Here is a 12,589-nt window from a genome sequence, read left to right as displayed (position 1 = left end):
GATCCGCCCGCCTCGGCCTCCCAAAGTGCTGGGATTACAGGCGTGAGCCACCGCGCCCGGCCCTTTTTTTTTTTTTTTAAAGACAATGGTATCCCCACATGGAGGTAACTGTATGAACAAATATATATCAATGTCAATTAGCTGATTTTGATGTTGCATGACCATCAATTAAGACATCATGGCTGGGTGAGGGGGCTCACGCCTATAATCCCAGCACTTTGAGAGGCCACAACTGGGGGATCGCTTGAGCTCAGGAGTTCCAGGTCAGCCTGGGCAACATGGTGAAACCCCATCTCTATCAAAAAATACAACAACTTAGCCAGGCGCGGTGGCAGACATCTGTGATCCCAGGCTGAGGAGGGAGGATCCGTTGAGCTCAAGGGGCGGAGGTTGCAGTGAGCCGAGATTGCACCACTGTACTCCAGCCTGGGTGACAGAGCAAGACCCCATCTCAAAAAAAAAAAAGAAAAGAAAAGGCCGGGAGCGGTGGCTCACGCCTGTAATCCCAGCACTTTGGGAGGCCAAGGCGGGTGGATCACCTGAGGTCAGTTTGAGACCATCCTGGCCAACATGGCAAAACCTCCTCTCTACTAAAATACAAAAATTAGCCAGGCATGGTGGCACGTGCCTGTAGTCCCAGCTACTCGGGAGACTGAGGCAGGAGAATCGCTTGAACTCGGGAGGCGGAGGTTGCAGTGAGCTGAGATCGCACCACTGCACTCCAACCTGGGCGACAGGGTGAGACTCCTTTCAAAAAAAAAAAGAAAAGGCCAGGCGCGGTGGCTCACGCCTGTAATCCCAGCACTTTGGGAGGCCAAGGCGGGCAGATCACGAGGTCAGGAGATCGAGACCATCCTGGCTAACACGGTGAAACCCCCGTCTTTACTAAAAATACAAAAAAATTAGCCGGGCGTGGTAGCGGGTGTCTGTAGTCCCAGCTGCTGGGGAGGCTGAGGCAGGAGAATGGTGTGAACCCGGGAGGAGCTTGCAGTGAGCAGAGATCACACCACTGCACTCCAGCCTGGGCGACAGGGCGAGACTCTGTCTCAAAAAAAAAAAAAAAAAGACATCCTCATTGTGGGGGAGCCGGGCAGAGGGCATATGAGACCTCTCTACTATCTCAGCATTTCCTTGTGAGTCTGTAATTAATAAAAAGTTTTTTCAAAATACATACTTTATGGCCAGGCACAGTGGCTCACGCCTGTAATCCCAGCACTTTGGGAGGCCGAGACGGGCGGATCACCTGAGGTCAGGAGTTCGAGAACAGCCTGCCCAACATGGTGAAGCCCCATCTCTACAAAAAATACAAAAATTAGCCAGGCGTGGTGGCAGGCACCTTAATCCCAGCTACTTGGGAGGCAGAGGCAGGAGAATCATTTGAACCCGGGAGGCGGAGGTTGCTGTGAGCCGAGATCAAGCCATTGCACTCAAACCTGGGGGCAAGAGCGAGACTTCTCTCAAAAAAAAAAAAAACCACTTATTTTATTTATTTATTTATTTTGAAACAGGGTTTCACTCCTGTCGCTCTGGCTGGAGTGCTGTGGTGCAATCTCAGCTCACTGAATGCTCCTGGTTCTCAAGCAATTCTCCCACCTCAGCCTCCCTAGTAGCTGGGACCACAGGTGCTCGCCACTGCACCTGTCTAATTTTTTTTTTTTTTTTTTTTTTGTACAGATGGGGTTTTGTCATGTTGCCCAGGCTGGTCTGGAACTCCTGGGCTCAAGCAATCCACCCGCCTCTGCCTCCCAAAATGCTGGGATTACAGGCATGAGCTACCTCACCTGGCCCTAAAAATTAAGAGGAGGCAACCCTTCCTCCTTGGGCCTTGGCTTCCCTATCTGTAAAATAGGGGCGAGAGTCTCCCTGGAATGCTGAGGCTGTGTCCAACCTTGTCTTCCCATGGATTTCAGTGTGTTGACCCAGGACGGCCCCCCCATGGTGTCTGGAGTATACAGGACAGTGGGAATCGTAACGGGAATCACCACACCCTTCCTGCACATCGTGTTCTTGTGCATGGAGATTTCCATCCTGGGGATCCATCATCAAGCCAGACCTGCTTCACCAAAATGCACCAAAGATGCGTGAGCCAGCTGGGGTCCCAGATGGGGCTAGGCATGGTCTGTGTTTCAGGCTCCAGGGATGCTGTACTACTAGGAACCTCTGGACAGATTCTAAGGCAGGGCCACTGCAGACTCAAACGCCTGTAGGAGTGACCATGACAAAGTCAGTTGCACAGTAAAGGAATTAAAATTGGGGTTTTGGAGGCTGGGCGTGGTGGCTCACGCCTGTAATCCCAGAACTTTGGGAGGCTGAGGTGGGAGCTTGAGGCCAGGAGTTCAGGACCAGCCTGGGCAACACAGCAAGACCCTATTTATTTATTTATTTATTTATTTATTTTTTGAGACGGAGTCTTGCTCTGTCACCCAGGCTGGAGTGCAGTGGTGCGATCTCTGCTCACTGCAACCTCCGCCTCCCAGGTTCAAGAGATTCTCCTGCTTCAGCCTCCTGAGTAGCTGGGATTACAGGCTTGCGCCACCAAGCCCAGCTAATTTTTATTTTATTTTTTTTGAGAGGGACTCTCGCTCTGTTGCCCAGGCTGGAGCGCAGTGGTGCGATCTCGGCTCACTACAACCTCTGCCTCCCAGGTTCAAGCGATTCTCCTGCCTTAGCCTCCCGAGTAGCTGGGATTACAGGTGCTCACCACCACGCCCAGCTAATTTTTGTATTTTGGTAGAGACGAGGTTTCACCACGTTGGCCATCACACCAGGCTGGTCTCAAACTCCTGACCTCAGGTGATCCACCCACCTGGGCCTCCCAAAGTGCTGGGATTACAGGCGTGAGCCACCACGCCTGGCCCCCATCTCTATACTAAAATAAAAAGTTAAAAAATATGGACCCAAGGAGTGGGGTTGCCTGGGCTTCTGCCCTGCCTTCCCCACCTACATTGTGTGACTGCTGCAGCTCCCCGATCGCTCTGCAAAACATCGGGATGCTAATGCCTGGAACGTTCCAGAAGATGAGTTCATCCGTGCAGAGTGTTGAGAACAGTGCTGGGCTCAATAAAAGCTCAGGAAGCGTTCACGCAGCTGTTGCCATGGGGACGTGCAGGCCCTGCGTTGCCAAGTCAGTCGGTTTTCAAGAGAAGCTGGGAGTTTTGATGTGGAAGCTCCCTGTTGTCGAATGTTGGCCGTGAATCCAAAAGGGAAAATGCGAAATGCTGTAAGGTCCAAACCGAACACTTTGGTGGACCCAAAGGGGCCCACGCCACGGTCTGTAGCCTCTGCTCTGAGACCTAGAAGCCACTGGTGGAGCTGGGGACCTGCTTTCTTCCGGGCACTGGCCTGAGGCTGAGGCAGGCATAGAAATGAATGAGCCCGGCCTTTGCCCTCGGAGAACTCCCAGTCCTCAGGCGGGGGCCTGAGATTTGCCCTTTAACCCCATCACAACGAATTATGAGCCCAACAGAATTCCTTGGATGTAGGTGTGAACACAGGGCAGGGCCCCCACCTGCATGTGGGAACAGGTGCCCTGGCCCCCATGACCTTTTATTCCATCAAAGTGCTTCTTCAAAAGGTTTTTTTTTGGGGGGGGGACGGAGTTTCGCTCTTGTTGCCCAGGCTGGAGTGCAAGGGTGCAGTCTTGGCTCACTGCAACCTCCGCCTCCCGGGTTCAAGCCATTCTCCTGCCTCAATCTCCTGAGTAGCTGGGATTACAGGCATGTGCCACCACGCCTGGCTAATTTTGTATTTTTAGTAGAGAGAGGATTTCTCCATGTTGGTCAGGCTGGTCTCGAATCGAAAGGTATTTTAACTGGAATCCAGCAAGCCTCAGAGAAGCTTCAAGGTCTATAGCCTGACGGACAGTTTCTCTTCTCTTTTCCTTCCTGGTTTTTGTTTTGTTTATTTGTTTGTTTGTTTAGAGACAGGGTCTCACTCTGTCACCCAGGCTGGAGTGCAGTGGTGTAATTATATCTCACTGTAGCTTGACTTCCTGAGCTCAAGTGATTCTCCCACCTCAGCCTCCTGAATAGCTGGGACTACAGGCATGTACCACCACGCCTGGCTAATTTTTAAATTTTTTTTGTAGACACAGAGGTCTTGTTATGTTGCCCAGGCTGGTCTTGAACTCCTGGGCTCAAGCGATCTGCCCTCCTTGGCCTCCCAAAGTCCTGGGATTATAGGTGTGAGCCACTGCACCCGGCCTCTCTTTTCCTGCTCAACTGTTTCCAAACGGAATCAAAAAGATCTCTCCTTGTTCAGTCCACAATATCATCACTGTTCATGTGTTCAGACAGCTGCTTGCACAAAAGCCACGCTGAAGTGTGAAAATCACCTGAAGAAATTCACTCCAACCTTCCCAGCACCAGCTCCTCATCCTCCACTCAGGGCCCCAATGTATCCACGTCAGGGAGGCCACCATCCAGCCCACCCAGCCCAAAAGAGCACACTCTCGTTCCTCCCAAACGTCATTCTGTTTTCTATTCTTCGCCGCACTTAACTGCTATTATAAATGTCTTTGTAGGTTTTATTTGTTTGTTTGTTTTGAGACAGAGTCTCCATCTGTCACCAAGCTGGAGTGCAGTGGCACGATCTCAGCTCACTGCAACCTCCACCTCCCGGGTTCAAGCGATCCTCGTACCTCAGCCTCCCAAGTAGCTGGGATTACAGGCGCGCACCACCATGCCTGGCTAATTTTTTTTTGTATTTTTAGTGGAGAGGGGGTTTCACCATGTTCGCCAGGCTGGTCTCAAACTCCCGACCTCAGGTGATCCACCCACCTCGGCCTCCCAGAGTGCTGGGATTACAGGCGTGAGCCACTGCGCTCAGCCCAGAAATGTCTTTGTTTTGCATGACTCCGTGCCTCTCTTTCCCACTCTGATGTCGGCATCTTGTAAACTCTGTATCCCCAGCCGCAAGGGCAGGGCTTTCTCTAAGAACACTTCGGGGACAGGTGGTTGCATAAACAGATGAATGAACAACACGAATCCCTCTCTATGGCCTAGGGAGGATGCTAAACCCACACGCTATTCAGTGGGCAAATGTTTCACTCACCACATGCCAGGAACTGGGCAGGAAGATACTAAAATGACTTCCTCCCTGTCCTCAGAGAGCTCCCTAGCTCCTCATCTGGGTTCTAGAAACTTCCAACACCCTGACTTTCCTTTGATAATAGAACACTCTGTTTCCCAGGCAGGTGCAGGGTCTCATGCCAGTACTCCTGGTACATTGGGAGGTTGAAGTGGGGAGACTGCTTGAGGCCAGGAGTTAGAAACCAGCCTGAGCAACATAGAGGAAACCTATGTCTACAAACAAACAAATGAACAAAAAAGGTACTTGGCTGGGCACGGTGGCTCATGCCTATAATCCCAGCACTTTGGGAGGCCGAGGTGGGTGGATCACCTGAGTTCAGGAGTTCGAGACCAGCCTGGCCAACATGGAGAAACTCCTGTCTCTACTAAAAATACAAAAAAAAAAAAAAAAAAAAAATTAGCCGGCTGTGGTGGCAGGCACCTGTAATCCCAACTACTCAGGGGGCTAAGGCAGGAGAATCACTTGAACCCGGCAGGCAGAGGTTGCAGTGAGCCGAGATCACGCCATTGCACTCCAGCCTGGGCAACAGAGAGAGACTGTCTTAAAAAAAAAAAAAAAAAAAGAAATTAGGTACTTGGGGAGCTGAAGTGGGAGGAGGTCAACGCTGCTGCAGTGAGCTATGATCGCACCACAGCATTCCAGACTGGGCAACAGAGTGAGACCCTGTCCTCACCACCCAAAAAAAAACAGGCCGACGTGCTGGCTCACGCCTGTAATCTCAGTACTTTAGGAGGCCAAGGCAGGCGAATCACTTGAGGTCAGGAGTTCAAGACCAGTGTGGCCAACATGATGAAACACCATCTCTACTAAAAATACAAAAATTAGCCATGCGTGGTGGCGGGTGCCTACTGTAGTCCTAGCTACTCAGGAGGCAGAGGTTGTGGTGATCCAAGATTGCACCATTGCACTCCAGCCTGGGCAACAGAAGGAGACTCTGCCTAAAAAATAAATAAATAAATAAATAAATAACAAAAAAAACTCCATTTCCCTCTCAGCATCTCCTCTCTCCTTGTATCTCAGCCTTTCTTATCTCTAGTCTGTGCAGCCTTATCCAAGGTGGCGGAGAGGGATGGCCTCACACCTCCACACATGCACACAGACACGCACACACCCACACCCACACTTCAGGGCCACTCACGATGCACTCAAACTCCATGGCCTGCTTCAGCTCCCGGGGAAAGCCATCGATTAGGAAGCCCCAGCTCTCCAGGCAGGACAACATGTTGTCACTGACCATATCCGGGATGATGCCCTGGGAAGGGAGGGGGTGAATTCAGCACCTGGGAGCCCTTCTTTCCCCACCAAGTCACCCTTGGGAGATCAGTTTCTAAGGCGGCTCTCCCTGTCAAGTTCTATTCCTCCATCTGGACTTCAGGTGAAGACAGGGTGACTATGCCCTGCTTGGCGCCCTGGATTCTGAGTCTGCTACAATGCTCTAAAGAAACTGCTTGTTCACTCGGTGCGGTGGCTCACGCCTCTAATCCCAACACTTTGGGAGGCCGAAGTAGATGGACCACCTGAGGTCAGGAGTTCAAGACCAGCCTGGTCAACATGGTGAAACCCTGTCTCTACTAAAAATCCAAAAACTAGGCTGGGCGCAGTGGCTCATGCCTGTAATCCTAGCACTCTGAGAGGCTGAGGCGGGCGGATCACCTGAGGTCAGGAGTTTGAGACCAGCCGGCCAACATGGTGAAACCCTGTCTCCACTAAAAATACAAAAATTAGCCAGGCGTGGTGGTGCACGCCTGTAATCCCAGCTACTCGAGAAGCTAAGGCACAAAAATCACTTGAACCCGGGAGGCAGAGGCTGCAGTGAGCCAAGATGTTGCCATGGCACTCCAGCCTGGGTAACAGAGTGAGACTCCTCACACAAAGCAAAACAAAACAAAACAAAACAAAAACCTGCTTCCAAAAAGTAGGCATGCCAGTGCTGGGCTTGTACCTTAATCATCACCATGTTATGAAGCAGGTACTGGGGTCCCCTTCATTTTTCGGGTGAGGAAGTGGCTTCACGGGGTGACAAAGGAAATAAATACTAGCTAATTCTGTTGAGTGATTTCTTTTTGTTTGTTTTTGTTTTTTAAAGAGATGGAGTCTCACTCTGTTGCCCAGGCTGGAGTGCAGTGGCGCAATCTCAGCTCACTGCAACCTCCGCGTCTGGGGTTGAAGCGATTCTCTTTCCTCAGCTTCCCAAGTAGCTGGGATTGCAGGTGTGCACCATCATGCCCAGCTAATTTTTGTATTTTTTAGTAGAGACAGGGTTTCACTATATGTTGGCCAGGCTGGTCTCGAACTCCTGGCCTCAGGTGATCCGGCCTCCCAAAGTGCTGGGAGTACAGGCATGAGCCACCACACCTAGCCAATTTTTTTTTCTTGAGACAGAGTCTCACTCTGTTGCCCAGGCTGGAGTGCAATGGTGTGAGCTCAACACACTGCAACCTCCACCTCCCGGGTCCAAGCAATTCTCCTGCCTCAGCCTCCCGAGTAGCTGGGGATTACAGGTGCATGCCACCATGCCCAGCTAATTTTGATTTTTTTTTTGTTTGTACTTTTAGTAGAAATGGGGTTTCACCATGTTGGCCAGGCTGGTCTTGAACTCCTGACCTCAAGTGATTCACCCGCCTTGGCCTCCTAAAGTGTTGGGATTACAGGCATGAGCCACTGCACCTGGCCTTTTTTTTTTTTTTGACTGAGTCTGGGTCTATCGCCCAGGCTGGAGTGTAGTAGCACGATCTCAGCTCACCACAACCTTCACCTCCCAGGTTCAAGCGATTCTCCTGCCTCAGCCTCCCGAGTAGCTGGGATTATAGGCGCCTACCACCACGCCCGGATAATTTCTGTATTTTTAGTAGAGAAGAGGTTTCACCACGTTGGCCAGGCTGGTCTCGAACTCCTGACCTCGTGATCCACCCATCTTGGCCTCTAAAGTGCTAGGATTACAGGTATGAGCCACCGCGCCTGGTTGAGACAGGGTCTTGCTCTGTCTTCCCGGCTGGAGAGCAGTGGTGCAGTCACGGCTCACTGCAGCCTCGACTTCCTGGGCTCAAGGAATCCTCTCACTTCAGCCTCCAGGTAGCTGGAACTATAGATTCATGCCACCATGCCCAGCTAAATTTTTTCTTTTTAAAATTTTTCTTGGTTCATTTTTATTATATGCCTTTTTCCTGCAGTACCAGCTAACTTTTTAAAATGTATTGTTTTGGGCCGGGCGCAGTCCCAGCACTTTGAGAGGCCAAGGCAGGCGGATCACAAAGTCAGGAGATCGAGACCATCCTGGCTAACATGGTGAAACCTCATCTCCACTAAAAATACAAAAAAGTTAGCCGGGCATGGTGGCGGGCGCCTGTAGTCCCAGCTACTCAGAAGGCTGAGGCAGGAGAATGGTGTGAACCTGGAAGGTGGAGCTTGCAGTGAGCCAAGATTGGGCCACTGCACTCCAGCCTGGGCGACACAGTGAGACTCCGTCTCAAACAAACAAACAAACAAACAAAAATTTATTGTTCTGACCAGGCGCAGTGGCTCACACCTGTCATCCTAGCACTTTGGGAGGCCAAGGCGGGTGGATCACTTGACGTCAGGAGTTCGAGAGCAGCTTGGGCAATATGGGGAAACCCCATCTCTACTAAAAATACAAAAATTAGTTGGACATGGTGGTGCACGCATGTAGTCCCAGCTACTCAAGAGGCTGAGGCATGAGAATCACTTAAACCCGGCAGGCAGAAGTTACAGTGAGCCGAAATCATGCCATTGCTGTCCAGCCTGGGGTAACAGAGTAAGACTCGTGTCAATAAATAAATGAGTTAATGGATAATTTAGTCCAGGCACAGCGGCTCATGCCTGTAATCCCAGCACTTTAGGAGGCCGAGGCGGGTGAATCACCTGATGTCAGGAGTTCAAGACCAGCCTGGGCAACATGGTGAAACCCTGTTTCTACTAAAAATACAGAAATTAGCAGGGCATGGTGGTGTGTGCCTATAATCCTAGCTACTTGGGAGGCTGAGGCAGGAGAATCGCTTGAACCAGGGAGGTGGAGGTTGCAGTGAGCCGAGATCACGCCATTGCACTCCAGCCTGGACAACAAGAGTGAAACTCCATCTCAAAATAAATAAATAAATTTATTTTTTTTTAAGAGACAGGGCTTGCTATGTTGCCCAGTCTGGTCTCAAACTCCTGGGCTCAAGCAGTGCTCAGACCTTGGCCTCCCAAAGTGTTGGGAATACAGGCATGAGCCACTGTGCCTGTCCTTGAGTGATTTTTTTTTTTTTTTAGCTCAAATTGACCTTTATTTGCAATTCATGAACGGGGCACCCTCCATTTCACCAAACAGCGAGAGCTTCCCTAGTGAGTGAGTGATTTTTTTTTTTTTTTTTTTTAGACGGGGTTTTGCTCTTGTTGCCCAGGCAGGAGTAGTGCAATGGCATGATCTCAGCTCACCACAACCTCTGCCTCCTGGGTTCAAGTGATTCTCCTGCCTCAGCCTCCTGAGTAGCTGGAATTACAGGTATGCGCCACCACGCCCAGCTAATTTTGTATTTTTAGTAGAGATGGGATTTCTCCATGTTGGTCAGGCTGGTCTCGAACTCCCGACCTCAGGTGACCCACCTGCCTTGGCCTCCCAAAGTGCTGGGATTACAGGCATGAGCCACTGGGCCGGACCCCTACGGCCTTTTGATGGGATCTCCCCTTTTCACAGATAAGGAAATGAAGGTTCAGTGCAGCAAGGCAATGGCCACATGGGAAGTTGCAACCTTCTGGGTCCCGTGAGACCTCCTGGTGGGTGGTTGTCCCAAGGTACCCCTTCCTCCCTAACCCCTCCCATGAGCTCCTACCGCAGGCACCAGGAGTCCCTGCAGCATGATGTCACAGATCTGCCGGCCCCGCTGCGTGCTCCTTTGAGCTTCCTGTCTCAGTAGCTGGCCCAGCCACACATGGCAGAAGCCGTACTTGGTCGCCATATTCTTGCACTGTGTCCCTTTGCCACAGCCTGGGCCGCCCATCACGAAGATGATCAGGGGGGACTTGAGAATGTCTGTGGTGCCCAGGAAGAGGGAGGGAGATGGGTTAGTGCCTGTAGGGGCACAGGTGTCCCTGAGTGACACTGGACAAAGTCTCTTGGCATACTCTTTTGCTGTAGGGTGGCATCTTAGGGGTATGGTTCTGTTCTCAAGGGCATAGCCAGGCACGTTGTGTGTTTGTGCCACTTTGGATGAAGATGTGAACTTGAGGCCAGGTGTGGTGGCTCATGCCTATAATCCCTGCATTTTGGGAGGCTGAGGCCAGTGGATCCCTTGATGTCAGGAGTTTGAGACCAGCCTGGCCAACATGGTGAAACCCCATCACTACTAAAAATACAAAAAAAATTAGCTGGGTGTGGTGGCGCACGCCTGTGATCCCAGCTACTCGTGAGGCTGAAGCAGGAGAATCGCTTGAACCCAGGAGCCAAAGGTTGCAGTGAGCCGAGATTGTGCCACTGCACTCCAGACTGGGCAACAAAGCAAGACTCCATAAAAAAAAAAAAAAAATGATGTGGCCAGGCACGGTGGCTCATGCCTGTAATCCTAGCACTTTGGGAGGCCGAGGCGGGCGGATCACTTCAGGTCAGGAGATCGAGACCATCCTGTGTAACACGGTGAAAACCCGTCTCTACTAAAAATACAAAAAATGAGCCGGGCATGGTGACGGGCACCTGTAGTCCCAGCTACTTGGGAGGCTGAGGAAGGAGAATGGCGTGAACCTGAGAAGCGGAGCTTGCAGTGAGCCGAGATTGTGCCACTGCACTCTATCTAGCCTGGGCGACAGAGTGAGACTCTATCTCAAAAAATAAAAAAATAAATAAATAAAAAACAAAGATGTGAACTTGAGTAGGCCAGGCCCTTCGCACAGAGCATCTCCTTAAAGCATCCTGAGGATTCTATCATCCCATTTTACAATGGAGGGAACCGAGGTTCAGTGAGAGGCAGGGACTTGCCCACGCTCCCAGTCTCATCCCATACTCCCCTTCTCTCTGTTCCAGCTCCATCCCCTACTCCCCTTCCCTCTGTCCCAGCCCCATCCCATACTCCCCTTCTCTCTGTCCCAGCCCCAGGGGGCTTCCGTTCTTTGAATTTGAAACTCACTTCTCCCTTGCTGTTTCCTCTGCTTGGAAAATCCCTGCCTGTCCCAGTTCCTTCTGGCCACAACTTCCATCTGGCCTTCTCTAGCCTCCGTCTAGAGCTTCCGCCCATCACTCCTTGTCTGAGACACCTATTTCCTCCACAGCAATGGCCACAGTCTGTCATGATCTTCTCTGTTTACTCGTTTTTTCTTTCCTTCTTTTCCTTTTTTTTTTTTTTTGAGATGGAGTTTCGCTCTTGTTGCCCAGACTGGAGGGCAATGGCGCGATCTCGGCTCACTACAACTTCTGCCTCCCAGGTTCAAGCGATTCTCCTGTCTCAGCCTCCTGAGTAGCTGGGATTACAGGCATGTGCTACCACGCCCGGCTAATCTTGTATTTTTCGTAGAGACGGGGTTTCTTCATGTTGGTCAGGCTGGTCTCGAACTCCCAACCTCAGGTGATCCGCCCGCCTTGGCTTCCCAAAGTGCTGGGATTACAGGCATGAGCCACCGTGCCCGGCCGTTTACTTGTCTCCCCCAAGCCAGACTCGACTCCATGAGGGCAAGGACTATTTCTGCCTCCCTCATTCCTATATTCCTAGGAGTTTGCGGTTCCTGACATTTAGTGGTGGATGAGGAATAAATGAAAACAGACACATCGACGGTGTCTGTAGTTCATGGCCCAACTTTTGTGTCTTGCCCCCTTCCCTTTGCTTAGCCAACTTCTATGCATCCTTCAGTGCCCAACTGAAACCTCCCCTCTTCTCTGAGCCCTCAGAGCCCCGCTGTGCTTCTCCTGCTCCTTCCTGGGTTGTAGATTCCCATGTTATGAATCTGTCTCCTCCACGACACTGTAACCCTCGAGAGGACACTGTAATCCTCCGTGGGAAGCTGGTTTGACAGATTCACCTTGCGGGGCCCCGAACCCAGGAGGTGCTGGAGTATCCGAAGTGGAGCAATGAATGGTTGCGCCGTGAGCATGCGCAGTTGTGTTACTGCCATGACGGGTGGGGGGTGGTGTGCATGCCTGGAACAGGGTAGGGGATCCTGCATCTCGCTCCTGTTCTCTGCAGCTTCCTTCCCTTCCCCCCAGGAAGCCAGCCAGCCGCCCCCGCGACGTTACCCTTCTCCTGGGGCCTCAAAGCCCTGCCCATCTCGGGCAGCTTGGACTTGCAGAGACCCATCCGGCCAGCAGCTCTTGGGGTGGTCGCGCCCCGACCCCGCCTAGGCTCTGACGCCTCCTGGCTCGGCTCAACGTCACAAGGGTCCCCGCCCCGGTCATTTTGCGGGAATGACGGGGTCCACCCCTTCGGGGTAGGGGGAGGAAATGAACCCCAAACAGGCCCATGGGGAGCCAAGCGGCGGTTCGACCCGACCCGAGTAGGCCTCGGTTGCTATGGTGACG

General features: G+C 51.7%; 1 protein-coding gene across 5 annotated transcripts in view; it reads right to left on the bottom strand.

Moving 5' to 3' along the window:
* The window catches only part of LOC134760680 (uncharacterized), a 20,257-nt gene extending 7,668 nt beyond the window's left edge, over positions 1-12,589 (bottom strand). Inside the window, exons 1-2 of one of the 5 annotated variants that reach the window (XR_010138550.1) lie at positions 12,308-12,589; positions 9,921-10,120 (exon numbers count right to left, since the gene is read on the bottom strand). Coding sequence is in view for 3 of the 5 variants with exons in the window: in XM_063719885.1 (XP_063575955.1) it covers positions 2,945-3,027 (83 nt within the window). In the remaining 2 variants the exon portion in view is untranslated. Of the gene's footprint in view, positions 1-2,944; positions 6,456-9,920; positions 10,121-11,207; positions 11,432-12,307 lie in introns of those variants that run through there. The other 4 variants (XR_010138551.1, XM_063719885.1, XM_063719883.1 and 1 more) reach the window with 4 other exon arrangements.

The sequence above is a fragment of the Pongo abelii genome, chromosome 20 (assembly GCF_028885655.2).
Source record: "Pongo abelii isolate AG06213 chromosome 20, NHGRI_mPonAbe1-v2.0_pri, whole genome shotgun sequence".
NCBI classification, from domain to species: Eukaryota; Metazoa; Chordata; class Mammalia; order Primates; family Hominidae; genus Pongo; species Pongo abelii.
The sequence above is the reverse complement of the archived record's forward strand: the minus strand, read 5'-3'. Positions and strand labels throughout refer to the sequence as shown.